The sequence below is a fragment of the Ovis aries genome, chromosome 1, assembly GCF_016772045.2.
Source record: "Ovis aries strain OAR_USU_Benz2616 breed Rambouillet chromosome 1, ARS-UI_Ramb_v3.0, whole genome shotgun sequence".
In the NCBI taxonomy this organism is placed as follows: domain Eukaryota; kingdom Metazoa; phylum Chordata; class Mammalia; order Artiodactyla; family Bovidae; genus Ovis; species Ovis aries.
Genome location: NC_056054.1, coordinates 109,558,704 through 109,579,693, shown reverse-complemented (window position 1 = coordinate 109,579,693; position 20,990 = coordinate 109,558,704). Strand labels below are relative to the sequence as shown.

Sequence of the window (20,990 nt, the reverse complement as noted above, 5' to 3'; positions counted from 1 at the left end):
CTTGCATAGGTCCAATGTGGTGGAACGCAGGTGTGAGTGACCCCTTAGAATCTGCATTATTTTTTGTTCACACCTTCTCTATGGGTCTTTCTCAGGACACACTGCATGCCAGTCTGCAGAGCTTCCAGCAAGAGAGACTGTCTGAGATAACTGACCTGAAGGATCAACTTGTGGCTGCTGAGCACAGCCAGACAAAAGCCATTGAGGAGCGCCATGCTGCCTTGCTGCGGCGCTGGGAACAGCTGCTGCAAGCCTCTGAAGTCCATAGACAGGAATTGCTAGAGAAACGACGGCCCCTACTGGAGGTAAAAAAAAAAAAAAAAAAAAAAATGATGCGCCAACACCTGACCTTGAATATCTATATCCAGAAATAGATACTGGAAACCATGTTTGAATACTATAGACAATTAAGTGAGTATATTGCAAAGAATCAGGAAGACATTCTTATAAACATGAAGTAATTCATTTTTAGATTGATGTTTTTTTTTAACTGATTGATTCAGCTGACTTATGATGGAAGTCAGAGACATATATTGGAAACAAGTAGATGAGACAAGGACTAGAAGATCTTAATTTAAGGCAGAACTAATACTGGCATATAGGAGTCAAGATTGCTCTTGTGTTTTTTCTAACTCAAATAAAAGGAATATTAGACAAGTAAAATTTGTGTTCTCATCTTTCCTAGCTGCGGATCTTCTATATGTTGCTTAACACCTCTGAACATTGATTTCTCTATTTAGAAAATAGAGTGATATCGCCGTCATATCTTGATGAATCTTGATTACTATCAAAAGAGATAATGGACCTGAAAATGTAATATAAACCGCTATGTTCTATATAGATATAGCTATTAAAATGTTCTTTCTTTTGGTGACTGCTAAGATATTTGATGTTGATGATAAAATTATTAATAGTAAAAGGAAGTCAAGATGGTCAGTGAAAATACTGAGTACTTCTAAACCATAAGATATTGTACCTGGCCACAGTTTAAGTAGAGAATTAAAGGAATCAGGAAACACACAAATAAAAGTCAGACTCTTAATTTTAACTGTACTGAGGGACATTTAACTTATAGAAACTAATCTTAAGTGCAAAATTAAAGCAATTAATGGACAATCACATATTATTTTATGATTATAAAATCTCTGTAAAATATTCAGTTGATACATAATATTATGAAAATATATGACATTATTTATAGGTTTCCATGTCCTTCCAAGGTAGGGGCAGTAATAGTTTTTTTCTGTGTTGGTCTATTTTGGTGTATAGATTGCTGAAATGAATACAGTGACAACGTAATGGTATACAATACCTTTGCAATCTCCCTTCCATTTGGGTCAGTTTTCTTCCTCTTAACCCATTTTGAGATGAAAACTGATTCTCATATCTGTATAACAAAATATCTTTGAAAGTACAATCGGCTGACACAAAATATATGATGCGTTTTAAATCTAAAACTTTTTATTACCTTCTGTTTGGAAAAAATCCATACTATTTCTCTTATTTAGAAATTCACAGTCATTCAGAATACTCCAGAGAGTATTGCATGGCTAAAGATATAGGTTAGAGGCTAAGAAATGGATTTAAGCAGGGAATTTAGGCATGAGATGAGCTCTGAACAAGGTATAGAGGAAGGTAGGAAGACAACTCAGTATACACACACACAAAAACATCAAAGCATTGAGGGCTGCAGATCAGAGAAAGAAGAAATGCCTATCCCACAAATGATCTTTTAAAATCTAATTATCCATCCATTCATTCACTTAAACTTAATTTTTGCATGTTATACTATGTGCCAATTAGTCATGGAACACGGACATCAGAACAAGAAATCATGAAATCTTATCATTGAAAACTACCCTTGTCACTTTGGGAATCGTATGGTTAAAATAATCCTAGAAGTTACCCAACTTCATTTGTAAATGTTGGAAGAAAAGAGAAAATGCTTGGATCAGGGCTTGTACCTTGAACTCACACATCCACCCATCTGATTGCATGGTCTCCATTGGTTTTAGTTCTGCCCTCTTAGCGTGTTGGTACTGAAAATATTTGAAGACAGTCATTTTTTAATCCTGTTTTCTTTTCTGCTGATGAACTTTATTGGAAAAGATGGAATTGTCTTTTTTCTTTATAGGCTGAGGTTCTATTCATGGAATTTGCACACAAGGCCTCAGCTTTCAACAACTGGTGTGAGAAGGCGGAGGAAGACCTGTCAGAGCCCGTGCGCTGTGTCTCCCTGGATGCAATCCGGAAGCTGCGGAAGGACCATGAGGCCTTCTTGGCCTCCTTGACAAAGGCCCGAGCAGACTTCAATGATTTGCGAGAGCTAGACAAGCAGATTAAGGCCCTAAATGTGCTCTCTAGCCCCTATACCTGGTTAACAGTGGAGGTGCTAGAGAGAGTCTGGAACCACCTATTTGATATCATCAAGGTAGGTTGGGGCAGAGAAGATACTTCCTTTAGCTATAGTGAACATGATCATTTGATTTATTTCCTGGATTTGGGGACTTTGAGAGAGAAAGGAACACTGTTAATAATTATATTGGGACAGCAGTCATGAACTGAGTCAATCTAAGAAAAAAATTGGAAACACGTTCATGATAGGCACAGCCCTATGCCCTATAGTTTAGACAGTCTCAAGTGTCTGAATGTTGACTGGTGATTCAGAGAAGCAAACATAAGCTCCAGAAGATGGCTCTAAAAATGTGTTAGGAAAAGTTCATGAGGCTTGTATATATCTTTGCGGTCTATATGCTCAAAAGCATTTTCTATTTTATACAAACTTCCAAAAGTGCCTTTTTAATGTGCTTGTGTGTAATTTTTGTCTGTCTATAGTAATGCTCATTACTGAAGCTATGGAAAATACAAGTTTGCGAAGAAGAATTTCACTATAAACTCACCAATTTTAGATGGAAACTCCTATTATCTTTTCATTTAAATGAAATTTCAACTGGAAAAATACTGACATGAGGAAAGACTTGCCTTTATTACTAGCTTGTTTTTTACTGGGCTTGGTAACATCTGCAAGTACTTCTGAAAAGCTGGATAAGCTTCTTTCATATTTCTGAGATGAGAAGAGGTAGACTGGAAGAAATTTGAGCACACAGGCAATGCCACTGGAAGGCAGGTGAAATTTGGAAGAGGGGAGATGTGCAGATGAGCCTAGGAACCAGTTACTTTATTGCAAGAAAAAGTCTTCAATGTGCACACTACTATCTGTGATTTGGGATTTTAGGAAAGAGAGCAGGAGTTGGAAAATGAAGAGGCAAGACAGATCAAGAACTTTGAGATGTGCCAGGAATTTGAACAGAATGCCAGTGCCTTCCTTAATTGGATCTTAGAGACCAGGTGTGCTGTGATACCCCCAAACTCATGATCCTTATGCCACACATTCCACTCTGGGGATGGAATACATAGCTGAGGGAAGGGGTAATTCCTAGAGTACTTATGTTGTCCTAAAATCGCCATATCCTGTCTGTGCTTTTTATCTGGAATTGACTGTATTCTAAATCAGTCATTGCAAAATTGAGAAATGAGAATTTCATCTCATTGCTCATTCTTTATTCAGTATTTGAAAGTCTCACTTTCTTTCCTCTTGCCTATAGTTACAGCCCCAAAATAATAACATACACTTACATTTGCCTTCCCCTTTGCACTTTACACTGTAATTTTATAATCCATTATATCACTTAACTTTCAGAATAACCTTGAAGAGTGTACAACACTGATGTTATTACTTCTGTTTCTAAATGTGGAAAGAAGTTCAGTAGATAAATTGACTTGCTCAAGGTCACATATGTATTTATTGGTACAACCAGAGTATACTGTGAATACTTCATAGGAAACTATTATATTGCTTGACCACTAAAGCTGTCATAAGAATCAAGTGACATAAATATATGCTAATTGCTTTTATTAAATGCAAAATTCTCTATGAAGATAACGTTTGTTACATCTTCTGGGGCAAATGAGCTGGAAAAAAGGAGATTTGGAGGGTATAATAAATGAATAAGTGGTCAAAGTTGGTAGACTGTATTCAGCAGGTGTATCAGAATTGTGGAGTTTTGAGAGTTTAAAGTGTCAGTTTAGATATTTCATGCTTCTGTTCCTATGAGCTCAGTGACAAGGATAAATCAAAGAAGGAACAGGAAGAAATCCTGTATCACGGCTTAAAAAAAAAAACATCTGACTGAAAACAAAGGACACACATCTCACCCTCCTCTGCTTCTGACTTTGGTCTCTCATCTCTGGAAGCAGGGACCCAATACTGAGCATGTCGCCTGACCCCTGAGCTCTTCATCCTAAAGCAACGAGTTGCACAGAAGGCTCTGTGTTTCTCAGATTGGGGGACACTTTGAGGACAGTGGGTTGAACAGATTCATCCTTTAGGTATAAAGAATTTAGAATGTATCACACATCTGAAGAAAGAAGATTATTGAAATAATCCTTGTTAACATGATTTTCCTTTTCTCTCTCCTGATTCCTGTTCTGGACCTCCATATCCAGGGACTATTTTCTGGATGGGTCAGTATTTTATGTTATCCTGTTTGTTTTGTTGTATCATTCTGAAAGAATTAATTAAGGAGGCCTTAGTATTAAAGTATCTTCATCCCACTGCAAATCTGATAAATTAAATATATGTTGGGTTAGAAGGCCCTTAAATAAAACGTGGGATAAGCATGTATATCATTCTGGCCCTATCACCCACTAGGTGGAGTCTTGCTTACACTAGGTTAAGGGTATATTTGAAAATAAGAACTAGGAGAGTATGGAAGCTCTCTTGTAAGCATAGAGGAACCTTACTTTGCTTTTCATCTGTCCAGCAAGGTTACCAACTCAACAGAGAGGGTCTAATTTCTTGAAAAATTGGCATTGTGAAAATTCATTTCAGAAAGGCCATATATCTTGGAAGAACTTATAGGAGTATAGGAGATTTGGGTTGGTCTATTTGTGTAACATACTGACTTGTGATATTATAAGTAATGTTTTCCTCTGGTTCTTAAATAGATCTTTGCTAAAAGAAACAGGAACACTAGAATCCCAGCTGGAAGCAAATAAAGTAAGTAATGTTTATTTATTAGTTCTAAATATTGCTGGAATTTGCAGGAGTCCAAGAACTACTTAAAGGAAACTGGTGATTCCTTTAGGTAAATCCCCTGGCCCAAAAGTCAAATGCCTAAGGCTCTGTTGTCAATCTTGCCAACAATTTGCATTCTAACCATTGGGCACCACTTTATGGACATGGATGTCAGTTTGCTTAAATCTCAACTTTAATTTCTGTAACTGCACAATGGAGTCAATAATATCTATATTATAGATTTACTATAGTTATTAAGTAAGGGAACAAATACAAAAGCTTATAGCCTACAACTTGTAATATTGATGAATTTATGTTTTGATGTGGTAAGAAAATAAAATTGAATATAAATTGTCTCTTAACAATTGGGTGAAGAAGTGGCTAGAACAGTATTTTTAACTTTCACCTTATCTTTATTATTGCTTCCCCACAAGAAAAAAAAATATTTAATTAATTAAATCTAATTTATCCCCAAGGAGAGAACTTAATGCTAAAAAGATGTTGCCAGGTAGGATTGATTTTTGGAGACCCACAAACCACTGTACTATCTAATATATTTTCATGCCTTTCACACCTACCCCCATCATCATGATCAATTCACTTCTCCCTCCTTTAGGATTTCCCTGGTGGCTCAGATGATAAAGTGTTTGCCTACAATGTGGGAAACCTGGGTTCAATCCCAGGGTCTGGAAGATCTCCTGGAGAAGGAAATGGCAACCCACTCCAGTATTCTTGCCTGGAAAATCTCATGGTTGAAGGAGCCTGGTAGGCTACTGTCCATGGGGTTGCAAAGAGTCGGACACTACTGAGCAATTTCACTTTTCACTTTCTTGGGAAAGATATTTCCCTGCTGAAAAGCATGACCTAAATGCCAATATTTGGCATTTAATGTGCCTCACAGAAGCATCTTGTAGAAGTCTGTCCAAGCCAGTGAAGGAGACTGACGTGTGAACACTGGGAAGTGTAAGTGGGCCTCAGAAATAAACTGCAATCAATAATGCAAATCATTCATGATGCAGATCACTGGGAGCTGATGATGCGTGGATCCTAGAAGTCCTACCCTTCTCTGTCTACAGTGTATGAATGCTAACCCTTAGATTTATATATTACAGGTTACCAGAATGACAGAGGTCATATCACTTAAACTTCCTATCGTTTTATAAATGAGGAATGGAGAATTGAGATGGTTTTCCTGAGTAGTTCAATTTTTACAAAGGACACAAAAATTCCTGAAGATAATTGAAAAGGAGCAATGAAGGGAAATATAAACTTATCAGCTTCTTACCTTCCATATTATTCCTAGATTTGGACCTGGTACCACAGATAACTGCTTCTCTTCTTTGTCTTTTTCCAGAGGAAGCAAAAGGAAATCCAGGCAAAGAAGCATCAACTGACCAAGATTGAGGACCTGGGAGAAAGCTTAGAAGAGGCTCTGGTCCTGGACCTTAAATACAGCACCATTGGGCTGGCTCAGCAGTGGGACCAGCTCTACCAGCTTGGGATGCGAAGGCAACACAGTTTAGAACAACAAATCCAAGCCAGGTATTGAGAATTTGTGGTCAAGGCTGGGCAAGGATGTGGGTGGTGTTAGGTATTAGAAACTTAGTTCCGAGGCTAAACTTTTGGGGTGCTGGATACAATGGCTGCTTCACTGATAGTGCACTTATTAACTCCAGAACCAGTTTTCTCTCTTTGCTGACCCAGAGAATGATTTTTTAAAACAAAAATATGAGTCCTCTATAAACTGCGAGACGGCACTATCATCTTCCTGGGTCTACTTACCTTCCATTTCTCAGAGTCTATGCACCATCTTATATGACCTCTTCAGAGAGCATTCCCTTTTGTAAAATTCCCATTAAAATGTCTGGAGTGAAAAAAATATTCAAAGTATAGAGCAGAAGATAATTTTTTCCTAAATAAAATATTTTGGCAGCATTAGTTATTTAGACAAACTTTTCTGTAAAGATCCTGATAATATTGTAGAATTTGTGAGCCATATAGCCTTTTTTTTTAACTGCTGTGCTGTTACTCAGTTCTGCTGTTGTGAAAACAGCTATTGATAATTCATAAATGAATAAGCATAAACATATTCCAGGGAAATTTTATTTATGGTTGCTAAGATTTGAATTTTTCACAATTTTTAAGGTTTAAGGAAATATTCTTCTTTTTCATTATTTTCAATCATGTAAAAACTATTCTCAGTTCATTGACTGTACAAAAGTGAGTGATCTCCTGGACTTTGCCCATGGACCACAGTTTGCCAGCCCCTGAACTAGGTGACTTGACTAGCCTAATAGTCACTAAAATTCCTCTATGACTATTATGGCATGTCTATTTATATTTCTCTGTTTTATTTCATGGGTTAATTTTTGTTTTTCTTTCAGAGACATCACTGGTCTCAGTGAAGAGACGCGACAAGAATTTGAAACAACCTTTAGGTGAGTATAGCTTCATAGCTGATTGTTTTGCAGGCAATTCAGAATGAAGTTCCAAATAACTATTTTTTTTCCCCCTTGGTGTGGTTTTATCTGATTCTTGCTGAACCTGATTAAATATTTTTTTGTTCTTTAGGCACTTTGATGAGAATTTGACAGGTCGCTTGAGTCACAAAGATTTCCGGTCCTGCCTGAGAGGGCTCAATTACTACTTGCCCATGGTGGAGGAGGGTGAACCTGAGCCCAAGTTTGAGAAATTCCTGGATGCTGTTGATCCAGGGAGGTAGGAGGAAGACCAAAGCCCAGACCATAGCAGGGAATAGGTCTTGGGTGAGGGGGCAAAGCAAAAAGTAAAATGATCAATAAAATATAAAATTAATTTATCTTGAGGGTAGGAAGATAAAGACTACCATAAGTGAACTGGGCAGCTTTTGGCATCCTTTTAGAATACTAAAGACCAAACAAGACCAGAAATAGAGGTCTTCAGCTCAGTTCGAAGAGCTTGAGATACTTAGAGACAGTGCTAGTGGAAAATTCCCAAATTCTACTTAGGAAGTCAGGCTGAATTACTCCTGTGGAAACAGTGACTGGAACTTAAGAAACTGTCTATTTGGCTTAAGGGTATGAGGATGGGAATCAAATAAAGGTCATATCCCATTGTCTCAGAGAGCTGAGATGGACCATGTACTTAGAAGGTTCATCTTATCTCTGTCTCTGAGACACTGAGTAGAGTGAGAAAGGGGCCTGTCTTCCTCTCTGTCTTGAGAGGGGACAGTTTCTGATCTATTTCTCCAACAGAAAGGGCTATATCTCAAAAGATGAGTACATCGACTTCTTGACTGATAAGGAGTCAGAGAACATCAGATCCAGTGATGAACTAGAAGATTCTTTCCAAGCCCTGGCAGAGGGCAAAGCCTATATTACGAAAGAGGACATGAAGCAGGTCAGATTCCCGTTTGTATCTACTCTCACTGCACTCTCATCATCATCTAGATCTTGTTCATCTCAGGTCTTTCTCCCTAGTTACTATAGGCAACTACTTTCCTCTTCCCCATGTTTTCTCAGATATTGTCATGCACTGGTTATCATTTGCTTTGCTCACTACCTCATGTTGTTTTGACCCAACTCAAAAACCTATAGTCAATATCTAATTATTTCATCATCAATCCCAAACATGCTACTTGGTTTTAAGACTATTTCTTTATTCTGCTTATTTAATAAGCCAAATTTAAAGAATGGGGTAAACAGTGAAATCAGAAGGAAATGGGATTCTTTGGATAAGAACTGAGTTAAAAAGATGAGTTGGTCCTATTCGTTAGAAATTATAGATTTCTTTCTGTAAGAAAAGCACATGATAGGCCCAGGACCTGCTGCTTTTGCCCAGACCTCTCTACTTCCTGAGTTTAGGGCATATTAGAAGCCCAAAGGAGCCAGCTATTCTGAATTTCTATCACGGTATTTTTTTTTTTTAATGTTTCAGGCCCTAACCCCAGAACAAGTGTCATTCTGTGCCTCACGTATGCAGCAATATGTGGATCCCCGGGGCCGAAGCCAACCTGCTGGCTATGATTACGTTGGCTTCATCAGTTCTTACTTTGGCAACTGAGAGGCAGCTTTTTCTGGGTCAGAGAATCTGGATGTTGTGGGAAGTATTGGGGGATGAAGGAGATAGGCAGATATGGAAAATGGGAAGATAGTTGTGTGTGTGTGTGTGTGTGTGTGTGTGTGTTTTACATTATTGTAGGACCTGAAAAAAGAAATCTTGAGCTTGAGAGATAAAAGCATTAATGACATTGGAGGAGAGGAGGCCATGGGTTTATTTTATATGCAACTATCACTGAAGAAGGGTGTTAAACAAAGTTTCTATTTTTCATTTGTTGGGTTCTATGTAATATTACTTTATTTTGTTCTGATTATAAAATAAAGTATTTCCTTTTTTAAAAGCATTTTTTTGCAGTTCTTACTTTTGAAAGGACAATGTGAAATAAAATGTTCCTGATTCAGTTAAGTTTCTATATTTCAATTGTACTATCATCTAAATATAGGCAGCAAAATAATAGCTGCCTAATATTAGTTTCTAATAGCCAGGACATGGAAACAACCTAGATGTCCATCAGCAGATGAATGGATAAGAAAGCTGCGGTACATATACACAATGGAGTATTACTCAGCCATTGAAAAGAATACATTTGAATCAGTTCTGTTGAGATGGATGAAACTGGAGCCGATTATACAGAGTGAAGTGAGCCAGAAAGAAAAACACCAATACAGTATACTAACACATATATATGGAATTTAGAAAGATGGCAATGATGACCCTGTATGCAAGACAGCAAAAAAGACACAGATGTGTAGTGGACTTTTGGACTCAGAAGGAGAGGGAGAGGGTGGGATGATTTGGGAGAATGGCATTGAAACATGTATACCATCATGTAAGAATCGAATCACCAGTCTACATCCGATGCAGGATACAGCATGCTTGGGGCTGGTGCATGGGGATGACCCAGAGGGAAGTTGTGGGGAGGGAGGTGGGAGGGGGGGTTCATGTTTGGGATCGCATGTACACCCGTGGTGGATTCATGTCAATGTATGGCAAAACCAATACAGTATTGTAAAGTAAAAAAAAGTAAAAGAAAAAAAAAAAGGACAGAACAAAAATCCAACACCTTAGTTCATCAAAGTCTTCCATTCAAAATAGCCATGCAACTACAATTTTGCCTTCTTTTGTATATCCTCAAACTCATCAAATTATATGTGTATATTAAATATGTACACATTTTATGTCAATCATATTTCAGTGAGAAGTTTACAAAATAAAATCTGAAGGATCCTTCACTCTAAAAAAAAGAAAAAAAATTTTAGTTAAAACTAAAAAGCTATCTTTGCTGCTAATAATGTATAGTTTTGTTTTGTTTTCTTTTTTTTACTGATTTTTGCTTAAACAATTACATATTTTGAAAAATAATAAAAACATTTCAAAAAATGTTCAAAAATGTCTAAATTGTGTTACTAAATTATGAGCTGAAAAATATTATAGTTGAAAAGATTCATAGCCTGTTCAGTTCAGTTCAGGTCAGTCACTCAGTCGTGTCCGACTCTTTGTGACCCCATGAATCACAGCACACCAGGCCTCCCTGTTCTTCACCAACTCCCGGAGTTCACTCAAACTCACGCCCATTGAGTTAGTGATGCCATCCAGCCATCTCATCTCTGTCATCCCCTTTTCCTCCTGCCCCTAATCCCTCCCAGCATCAGAGTCCTTTCCAATGAATCAACTCTTCACATGAGGTGGCCAAAGTACTGGAGTTTCAGCTTTAGCATCATTCCTTCCAAAGAACATCCAGGGCTGATCTCCATCAGAATGTACTGGTTGGATCTCCTTGCAGTCCAAGGGACTCTCAAGAGTCTTCTCCAACACCACAGATCAAAAGCATCAATTCTTCAGCACTCAGCTTTCTTCACAGTCCAACTCTCACATCCATACATGACTACTGGAAAAACTTTAGCCTTGACTGGACAGACATTTGTTGGCAAAGTAATGTCTCTGCTTTTGAATATTCTGTCTAGGTTGGTCATAACTTTCCTTCCAAGGAGTGTCTTTTAATTTCATGGGTGCAATCACCATCTGCAGTGATTTTAGAGCCCCCAAAATTAAAGTCTGACACTGTTTCCACTGTTTCCCCATCTATTTCCCATGAAGTGATGGGACCAGATGCCATGATCTTCATTTTCTGAATGTTGAGCTTTAAGCCAACTTTTTCACTCTCCTCTTTCACTTTCATCAAGAGGCTTTTTATTTCTTCTTCACTTTCTGCCATAAGGGTGGTGTCATCAGCATATCTGAGGTTATTGATATTTCTCCTGGCAATCTTAATTAGGCCATCAAAAATCAGAATCATTTAATATCACACTTATTGAGCCTGGAAAATCCAAAAAAAGTGCTTGTTTGTAATAACCAAAGGCAAAGGTGAATATGGTTCCATTCTCCCCTTGATCCCTGCCAAAAATCTGGAAGTGCTAAATCAGATTGTTAGGTATGTGATGAGTCTTTAAAGGCGAAGGACCATTAGTAACATCTCAGAAAAGGAGATTAATAATATAGATGCTAAAAAAAAATAGTATTTATCTAAAGAATCAACAAAAGTTAGTTCAGGCTCTCAACTTCTTGTGACCAAACTCTTTTTGTGTGTCCAACTTTTTGTGACCACATGGACTACAGCATGCCAGGTTTCTCTGTCCATCACCAACACATGGAGTTTGCTCAAATTCATGTCCATTGAGTCATTGATGCCATCCAACCATCTCATCCTCTGTCGTCCCCTTCTCCTCCTGCCTTCAATCTTTCCCAGCATCAGGATGTTTTCCAATGAGTCGGTTCTTCTCACCAGGTGGCCAAAGTATTGTAGTTTCAGCTTCAGCATCAGTCCTTCCAATGAATGTTCAGGATTGATTTCTTTAGACCGACTGGTTTGATCTCCTTGGAGTCCAAGGGACTCTCAAGGGTCTTCTCCAACACCAGAGTTTAAAAGCTTCAATTCTTTGGCCCTCAGCTTTCTTTATGGTCCAACTTTCACATCAATACATGACTACTGGAAAAAAACATAGCTTTGACTAAATGTACCTTAGTTATCAAAGTAATGTCTCTGCTTTTTAATATGCTGTCTAGGAGGTCATAGCGTTTCTTCCAAGGAGCAAATATCTTTTATTTATTTTATTTATTTTTTTTTATATATAAATTTATTTATTTTAATTGGAGGTTAATTACTTTACAATATTGCATTGGTGTTCATGGCTTCAGTCACCATCTCCAGTGATTTGGGAGCCCAAGAAAATAAAGTCTGTTATGGTTTCCACTGTTTCCTCATCTATTTGCCATGAAGTGATGGAACCAGATGCCGTGATCTTAGTTTTTTGAATGCTGAGTTTTAAGCCAGTTTTTTACTCTCCTTTTTCACTCTAATCAAGAGGCTCTTTAGTTCCTCATCGCTTTCTGCCATAAGGGTAGTGTCATCCTTATATCTGAGGTTATTGATATTTCTCCCAGCAATCTGGATTCTAGCTTGTGCTTCATCCAGCCAACATTTTGCAATAATATAGAGGCTAAAGAAGATAGTATTTATCTAAAGAATAAAAAAAAAAAGCCTTAAAAAGATGGTACTGTTAGACTTACACACAGCACCTTCTGAAATAAGATTCTGACCACATGTGCACTCAAGCGAAAAATGACAATATGGGAATTATCATGCATATCTTAATTATGAATATAAATATTCGGCTTATATATTAGAACAATTAGAACTTATATCAAATTTCCTTCTTGATCTCAGGGTTAAGCTCCACATATTACATAGTCATCATTTCTAGATCTTCTGTTTGCTTATCTTAATCTAGAATCCCTGCTCTACTTTTGGTAATTCTCTTTGTTATAATTTATAGAGTGGAGCCTGCCTCTGAGACACAGCCTACACTCTTGATTTTTCTTTCATGATTACTATCACTTGGTTGGGTCCCCAAAATTCACTCCTAACTGAATTTTCTCTATAACATTTTGTGGGCCTCCCTGATGCCAGATTTTTGCCTGGAAGTCATCTGATTCTTTTTCCCTAGAGCCTGACCCATTTTCTAGCACCTACTCCTCTCAGATGGATCTAAGTCCATCTTCCTACCTTCTCCAGCCAGGCACTGTGCCAGGTAACAGCATTCACTCTTGCCTGGTTATATCATGATATTTAGGATGCTTGTCACTAACTCCTGCCAGCATAAACTAGGTGACATATGTATCAGCCTAAAGCAATACTGCCTAGAAACTTCAAATAGTAATAGATGGTCATGTTGGGTCTTTCATGTATGGCAGACACTGTTCTAAATATTTTATCTTAATCATCACAAAAAGCCCTACAAAATAGATACTGCTAAAATTCCATTCTGATATTGATAATGGAGGCCCAGAAATGTTAATAAACTTCCTCTAGATCATTTAAGAAGTGGCAAAACTATGCTTTAAACTCAAGCAAAATGATTCCAGAAACTTATAGAATTAATTGGCTCTTTAAAAAGACATGAGGTTTTGTTTGTTTGTTTGTTTGTTTGTTTTAAGGGCATATGTGGTCATGTTCATATGAAGGGGACTTCTGCTTTGCTGTGTGTGTATGTACCTGGCAGGAAGACTTGTTTAAGCATATGGTTGTATTTGTAGTCAAGAGAGGAAATTTGAATCACCATAGGGGTTTTGCAGATTATGTCTGCCTGCCACCCCAGAGCAATTGTGTCAGGATCTATGGAGATGGTTCCCAGGAATGTATACTGGATGATCCCTCAGGTGATTTTTATAGCCTTTCATGCTTAAGACTACTACATTTAGAAGGTAGTTGGACCTTTGAGTGAAAGTGAAAGTGTTTGCGGTTCAGTCTTTCCTGACTCTTTGCAACCCAAAGGACTATAGTCCTCCAGGCTCCGCTGTCCATGGAATTCTCCAGGCAAGAATACAGAAGTGGGTAGCCATTCCTCTCTCCAAGGATCAAACCTGGGTCTCTTGCATTGCAGGTATATTCTTTACCATCTGAGTCACCAGGAAAGCCCAGACCTCGGAGTAATACTCAGCAATTTTTAGAACATCTCTACACATTGTTGCTGAGTTTACATTTAGGGAATGTTATTCTAGATGAACTGCATACACTTTGGAAATGAATCTGCTCAAACAGCTTCAGTGTAATGAGGAGGTTACTTCCAGACTCACTGAAAAGGAGTTTAGAGTTCATACATGGCTTTTCTTCCCTGACTCAAGTTCTTTCTACTCAAGCCTTTCACTCTACTTCTCTACAACTTGTTCTCTTCTCTTGAACTAGCTTTCTTTCTCCAAGATTTGATTTCCACTGAATTCTCACTAGAGGATATGTTTTTTCATCGAGAGCATAGAAAAATATGGATCCCTATCTGCAAAACATTCCCATAATATACATTCTTCTCTCTCTTAAGTCTTGTCTCACTTCTAACTTATTGATGCAACATATGAATCCTACATTTTCAAAATCTCTTATGTCTACATTTCTGTCAGTTCCCAATGCTCCTGTCTTTATTCAAATCCTTTCGCCTTTAGAACAATGTCAATGGATTTCTTATTGATTTCCTTGCCTCTGTTTTCTGCCTGCTGAGATTTATCATTTTCTCTGTTACTAGATTGGAGCTTCCCTGACAACTCAGTTGGTAAAGCGTCTGCCTGCAATGCAGGAGACCCAGGTTCGATCCCTGGGTTGGGAAGATCCCCTGGAGAAGGACATGGCAACCTACCCCAGTACTCTTGCCTGGAAAAGCCCATGCAGAGAGCAGCCTGGTAGGCTATAGTCCATGGGGTCACACTTCACTTTTTGTTACTGGATTAATCTTCTTAAATCACTTTCCAGATTCAACTCCACTCTCTGCTCAAAAGTTTACTGCCCAAAGCATCAAATCTGAAGCAAGGTATTCACAGTGCCATGCACAAAGAAGTCTTAACCTTAGCTAACTTCACCCATCACTTGTGAGATATTTTTGTCCCTTGGGACAACTTACTGTACTCTGTAACAGGAGTGGATTGTCTTGCCACTAAGACTTTAGTTATTCACTTCTATCTTCTTAGAATATATGTAGTTATTTCCACTTACTGAATTCAAAATTTACTCACTCTTTGGGAATAAGTTCAAGTACTACCTTCGACATGAAGCCTCCTATGTTCTTCCATTGAGAATAACCTTTCCCTAAATTAAAAGCCAGTATCAATTTGCTTAGCACATTATTAATTATAGCAGCTAACATTTGTTAGAAGACGATTATTAATATGATCCAGTATTGTACTAAATAATTTATATTCATGACTCTAGTGGCTACCCACTCCAGTATTCTTGCCTGGAAAATCCCATGGATGGAGGAGCCTGGTAGGCTGCAGTCCATGGGGTAGCTAAGAGTCAGACACGACTGAGTGACTTCACTTTCACTCGTCACTTTCATGCATTGGAGAAGGACATGGCAACCCACTCCAGTGTTCTTGCCTGGAGAATCCCAGGGACGGGGGAGCCTGGTGGGCTGCTGTCTATGGGGTCGCACAAAGTCGGACACGACTGAAGTGACTTAGCAGCAGTAGCAGCAGCAGTCAGCAATGCAAAACTATGAAGTTATTAATAAAACTGTTTGACAGGTGAGGATTTTGAAGCTGAGAAAGATTAAGTAACTTACCCAGGGTCACACTGTAAGTGGCAGAGCCTGTACTTGAACACCTACCTGACAACTGTGTGAATTCATTCCACCTTTACAGAATCGTCTTGTGATGCAGGAGACCTGGGTTTAATCCTTGGATTGGGAAGATCCCCTGGAAAAGGGAACAGCTACCCCCTGTATTCTTGACTGAAGAGTTCCATGGACAGAGGAGCCTAGCAGGCTACAATCCATGGGGTTGCAAAGAGTTGGACGTGACTGAGTGACTTTCACTTACTTAACCCTAAAAATGTCTGGTACCATGCATATTGAGGGTGGAAAGTAAAACAAACAGGATAGAGAGCTCCAGAACAGATTTTAAAGGATAGTAACCATGCTAAGTAATGACCCAAATGAAGAGGCCCATATACCCAAGATTAGGAGGTTATTTAGAGAAGAATAGCAATTATCAAGGAAAATAGGAAGTAGATAGAATCCAACCAACTAGGAGAGCTAGTTAAATAGAGGAGGGCAAAGAAATAATGAGCCAGAGATTAAAAACAACAATAACAGCAACTACATAAAAAGATTAAAGACATCTAGTGGGAGACACACACAAAAACTGACCTTTTCATTTAGCAAAGCATTCAAACTGATTTGCTAACCTGATAGTCACTAAGTTTCAGATCTTGGAAGAACATTATTGGTGGGGTAGTCTAATTATATAATGATTTTAGAAATCTCTATAGTATCCCTGGAAGGACCCCAGCTGCTTTGAATTTGGATGCTTGAAACTCCCTTCATCTTGTTTAGCTCAGTTAGAAAATTCTTAATGAACTGAGTTTCAGGAACTACTGCTGACATATGGGAGGCTGGAAATGAAAATTCAGACTCTCAGCTCATTGTGAGTTAAGTACAGTAACCAGAGCAGGAAGCCCTATCTCGGCATTTCCCCAGCAGCCCTGGGGAACCTGTAAGAGACAGGATGGGGCTCTCTCAGGGAATTGGGATAGGTAGGTTTGGCCTAAGACTAACATGTGGCTCACTGGCCTCGGTTTCTAGTGTTTGTCCAGCCTACACAAAGGAGACTGTCCCATCGAGTAGCCTTCATCCTTTACCCAGTAATCCCCCTTGGAAAGCATTTCTCAGGGCTGTCTGCACAGCCCTATTTCTTAGGCTATAAATGATGGGATTGAGGAGAGGAGTCACCACAGTATAGGTGACAGCAATAAGCTGATCCCGCTCAAGAGAGTAACTGGCTTTGGGTCTCAAGTACATGAAAGAGGCACAGCCGTAGTGAACAATGACCACTGTGAGGTGCGAGGCACAGGTGGAGAAGGCCTTCTTCCGCCCCTCGGTGGAGGAGATCCTCAGGATCGCTGCCAGGATGTAGGTGTAGGAGGTAGAGATGAGGCAGAAGGAGAGCAGGAGAACCAGCAGGCTGAGGATCAGGATGCCCAGCTCACTCAGGCCTGTGTCTCCACAGGCCAGGCTCAGCACTGGCGGGGTATCACAAAAAAAGTGCTGGATCTCATGGGAGCTGCAGAATGGGAGGTGGAAGATGACCAGTGTCATTCCCAGACCAAAGAGGTATCCACTCAGAAATGAGGTGCCAACAAGCTGGGCACAGAGGGTAAGATTCATGCGGTTGGCATAGTGTAGTGGGGCACAGATGGCCACATATCTGTCAAAGCCCATGGCAGCCAGGAGAAAGCAGTTGCTACAGGCCCATGAAGCGGAGAAGAACATTTGGACAGCACAGCCCACATAGGAGATGCCCCGCCCACCCCTGACAAGGCCAGAAAGCATTCTAGGGATGATGCCCAAAGTATAGCAGGTCTCAGAGAAAGCTAAGAAGGAAAGGAAGAGGTACATGGGGGTGTGCAGATGGCTGTCCAGCCTGATGACTACAATAATGAAGACATTGCTGGTCAAGGTAACAAGATACAAGGAGAGGAACAATGCAAAGAGCAAGAGTTGCAGCTCCCCAAAGCTGGAGAAGGCTAGGAGGACAAAGCCTCTCTGGAAGGTTGCATTGGTCTGCTCCATCCTGAGTGACATCCTGATTGACTCGATTCCTTCCACTTTGCCAGTAGATGTCTAGTTTCTTCTAAAGCCAAGAGGAGGCGGATCCTGATTTTTTTGTACCTGTTGTAACTGAAAAGATTTAGACAGTAATAAACTTCAGAAAGATACTTTGTGAATCCATTTTCACATATATAGATGTGCATATGTGAATACAAAGATACACAATATACACACACATATGTGACTACATATATGCATACATTTATATACATGCATATCACATGCAAAGCACTCACATAATTGTGCACCTTTTACATGTTCAAAACTATGCACTGCACATTTACCATTAATATCAAACATGCACATACATTGGAAATGAACACACATTGTAAATTAACATATATTCAGTCAGCACATATATATGTAGATATGCACACCACACATATATTGATACCGACATTATTCACACAATACCACATAATACACATGTGGACACATCATGTTGCCTGTTAGAACTTGAAGTTTGGTAGCTTGATGGACATTATTTTAGAGACTATGACAGAGCCAAAAGGGTGGAGTGACTTCCTTGAAGTTATAATAAGCCAAGACTAGAGAAAAAGTTCCTTGTGTTCTAATCAAACATTATTTCCCCCAAACAATGATGACTCTTCTCAGTCACTGTGGGACACCCAGTCATATGATTCAAAATAAGAAACAGTTTGCTCAACAATAATCTTATATCTGTAACACCCCTCCTGCAAGCCCTTGTTCATGTGAGTCTATGCAAAGCATTGAAGGATAAATCAGGGGAAATTGCACATCTTTCAGGCCAGTGATCAGCTGTCAGGCTCCACTGTCTCGAAGAGATTAGACAAGGGAGGATTTCCTACTCACCTGAAGCAGCTGACAGTGAGGGCAACTCCTGCCTTTAAGCAGCCATGTACTAATCTGACCCCCAGTAGACCTGTCTGTAGGAGAAAGGACCTGAGATCCAGCTTAGAAACTCCTATTCTGAGCCAGAGTGATGTTCCCAAGTGATATCAGGGAACCTTCCAAACCCCTGTTCCCAGGAGTGAATCTGTTTCCATGAAAACAGCTTCTCTCTCTGAAGATTCCACAGTACCAGTGGGTGCTGTTTTAGCAAGCAATTTGTGCTTGTCATTAACTAGAAATATTCTTCTGGGAAAAGCAGAAAAAGGAAATGTGAACAAAGGGATACTAGGATTGTGATTCAAACAATAATTTGTACATCTATTTTGTGTTAAAAATGATATAACATGTTAAACATGATATAGGTTAAATCTATTTTAAAACTTAGAAGGACTTAGAAAGAAATGGCAACAGTTGCATTTAATTGAAGAAGAAAGTGAGCCTGATAAGAGTTTAAGTGACCAGCCCCAAATTACAAAACTTAATATGCTATTAAATTAACACTATAAGGAGTATAGTAAGAAAACAGTTATTCACCTTCCATTACTGTTGTCTTAAAAGTTTTAGATGACCATTTCTGATGTTCTTTAAATTTTGAGGTCACATAAAAATTCTGAAAGAAATGGGAATACCAGACCACCTGAACCTGCTTCTTCAGAAACCTGTATACAGGTCAGGAAGCAACCGTAAGGATTGGACATGAAAAAACAGTTCAATTCACTCGCTCAGACATGTCCAACTCTGCAATCCATGAATCGCAGCACACCAGGCCTCCCTGTCCATCACCAACCTCGGAGTTCACTGAAACTCACCTCCATTGAGTCAGTAATGCCATCCAGCCATCTCATCCTCTATCATCACCTCCTCCTCCTGCTCCCAATCCCCCCCAGCATCAGAGTCTTTTCCAGTGAATCAACTCTTCGCAAGAGGTGACCAAAGTATTGGAGTTTAAGCTTTCACATCATTCCTTCCAAAGAACACCCAGGGCTGATCTCCATCAGAATGAACTGGTTGGATCTCCTTGCAGTCCAAGGGACTCTCAGAAGTCTTCTCCAACATCACAGTTCAAAAGCATCAATTCTTCAGTGCTCAGCTTTCTTCACAGTCCAACTCTCACATCCATACATGACCACTGGAAAAACCATAGCCTTGACTGGATGGACTTTGTTGGCGAAGTAATGTCTCTGCTTTTCAATATGCTATGTAGCTGGGTCATAAATTTCCTCCAAAGGAGTAAGTGTCTTTTAATTTCATGGGTGCAGTCACCATCTGCAGTGATTTTGGAGCCCCCCACCCCAAAATAAAGTCTGACACTGTTTCCACTGTTTCCCAATCAATTTCCCATGAAGTGATGGGACCAGATGCCATGATCTTCATTTTCTGAATGTTGAGCTTTAAGCTAACTTTTTCACTCTGCACATTCACTTTCATCAAGAGGCTTTTAGTTCCTCTTCACTTTCTGCCATAAGGGTGGTGTCATCAGCATATCTGAGGTTATTGAGATTTCTCTGGCAATCTTGATTCCAGCTTGTGCTTCTTCCAGTCCAGCATTTCTCATGATGTACTCTGCATAGAAGTTAAATAAGCAGGGGGACAATATACAGCCTTGACATACTCCTTTTCCTATTTGGAACCATTCTGTTTTTCCGTGTCCTGTTCTAACCTTTGCTTCCTGACCTGCATACAGATTTCTCAAGAGGCAGGTCAGGTGGTATGGTATTCCCATGTCTCGCAGAATTTTCCACAGTTTATTGTGATCCACACAGTCAAAGGCTTGGCATAGTCAATAAAGCCTAAATAGATGTTTTTCTGGAACTCTCTTGCCTTTTCCATGATTCAGCGGATGTAGGTAATTTGATCTCTGGTTCCTCTGCCTTTCCTAAAACCAGCTTGAACAACTGGAATTTCATGGTTCACCTATTGCTGAATCCTTGCTTTGAGAATTCTGATCCTTACTTTATTAGCATGTGAGATGAGTGCAATTGTGTGGTAGTTTGAGCATTCTTTGGCATTCCCTTTCTTTGGGATTGGAATGAAACCTGACCTCTTCCAGTCCTGTGGCCACTGCGGAGTTTTCCAAATTTGCTGGTATATTGAGTGCAGCACTTTCACAGCATCATCTTCCAGGATTTGAATTGGCTCAACTGGAATTCCATCACCTCCACTAGCTTTGTTCATAGTGATGCTTTCTGAGGCCCACTTGACTTCACATTCTAGGATGTCTGGCTCTAGGTGAGTGATCACACCATTGTGATTATCTGGGTCGTGAAGATCTTTTTTGTACAGTTCTTCTGTGTATTCTTGCCACCTCTTCTTAATGTCTTCTGCTTCTGTTAGGTCCAGACCATTTCTGT

General features: G+C 39.3%; 2 protein-coding genes across 3 annotated transcripts in view; one reads left to right on the top strand and one right to left on the bottom strand.

Moving 5' to 3' along the window:
* Positions 1 to 9,458, top strand: part of SPTA1 (spectrin alpha, erythrocytic 1) — an 81,661-nt gene extending 72,203 nt beyond the window's left edge. Inside the window, exons 43-52 of one of the 2 annotated variants that reach the window (XM_042256195.2) lie at positions 96 to 305; positions 2,135 to 2,431; positions 3,236 to 3,348; positions 4,507 to 4,524; positions 5,008 to 5,059; positions 6,432 to 6,619; positions 7,462 to 7,515; positions 7,649 to 7,795; positions 8,311 to 8,455; positions 8,993 to 9,458. In XM_042256195.2, the coding sequence (XP_042112129.1) occupies positions 96 to 305; positions 2,135 to 2,431; positions 3,236 to 3,348; positions 4,507 to 4,524; positions 5,008 to 5,059; positions 6,432 to 6,619; positions 7,462 to 7,515; positions 7,649 to 7,795; positions 8,311 to 8,455; positions 8,993 to 9,118 (1,350 nt within the window). In that variant the 3' untranslated portion in view covers positions 9,119 to 9,458. Of the gene's footprint in view, positions 1 to 95; positions 306 to 2,134; positions 2,432 to 3,235; positions 3,349 to 4,506; positions 4,525 to 5,007; positions 5,060 to 6,431; positions 6,620 to 7,461; positions 7,516 to 7,648; positions 7,796 to 8,310 lie in introns of both variants that reach the window. The other variant, XM_060415084.1, reaches the window with a different exon arrangement.
* A 7,327-nt stretch (positions 9,459 to 16,785) lies between these two features.
* LOC101112436 (olfactory receptor 10Z1) lies at positions 16,786 to 17,739 on the bottom strand. The gene has a single exon (XM_004002642.5). The coding sequence runs from the start codon at positions 17,737 to 17,739 to the stop codon at positions 16,786 to 16,788; it is 954 nt and encodes a 317-aa protein (XP_004002691.4).
* Between the last annotated feature and the right edge of the window lie 3,251 nt (positions 17,740 to 20,990).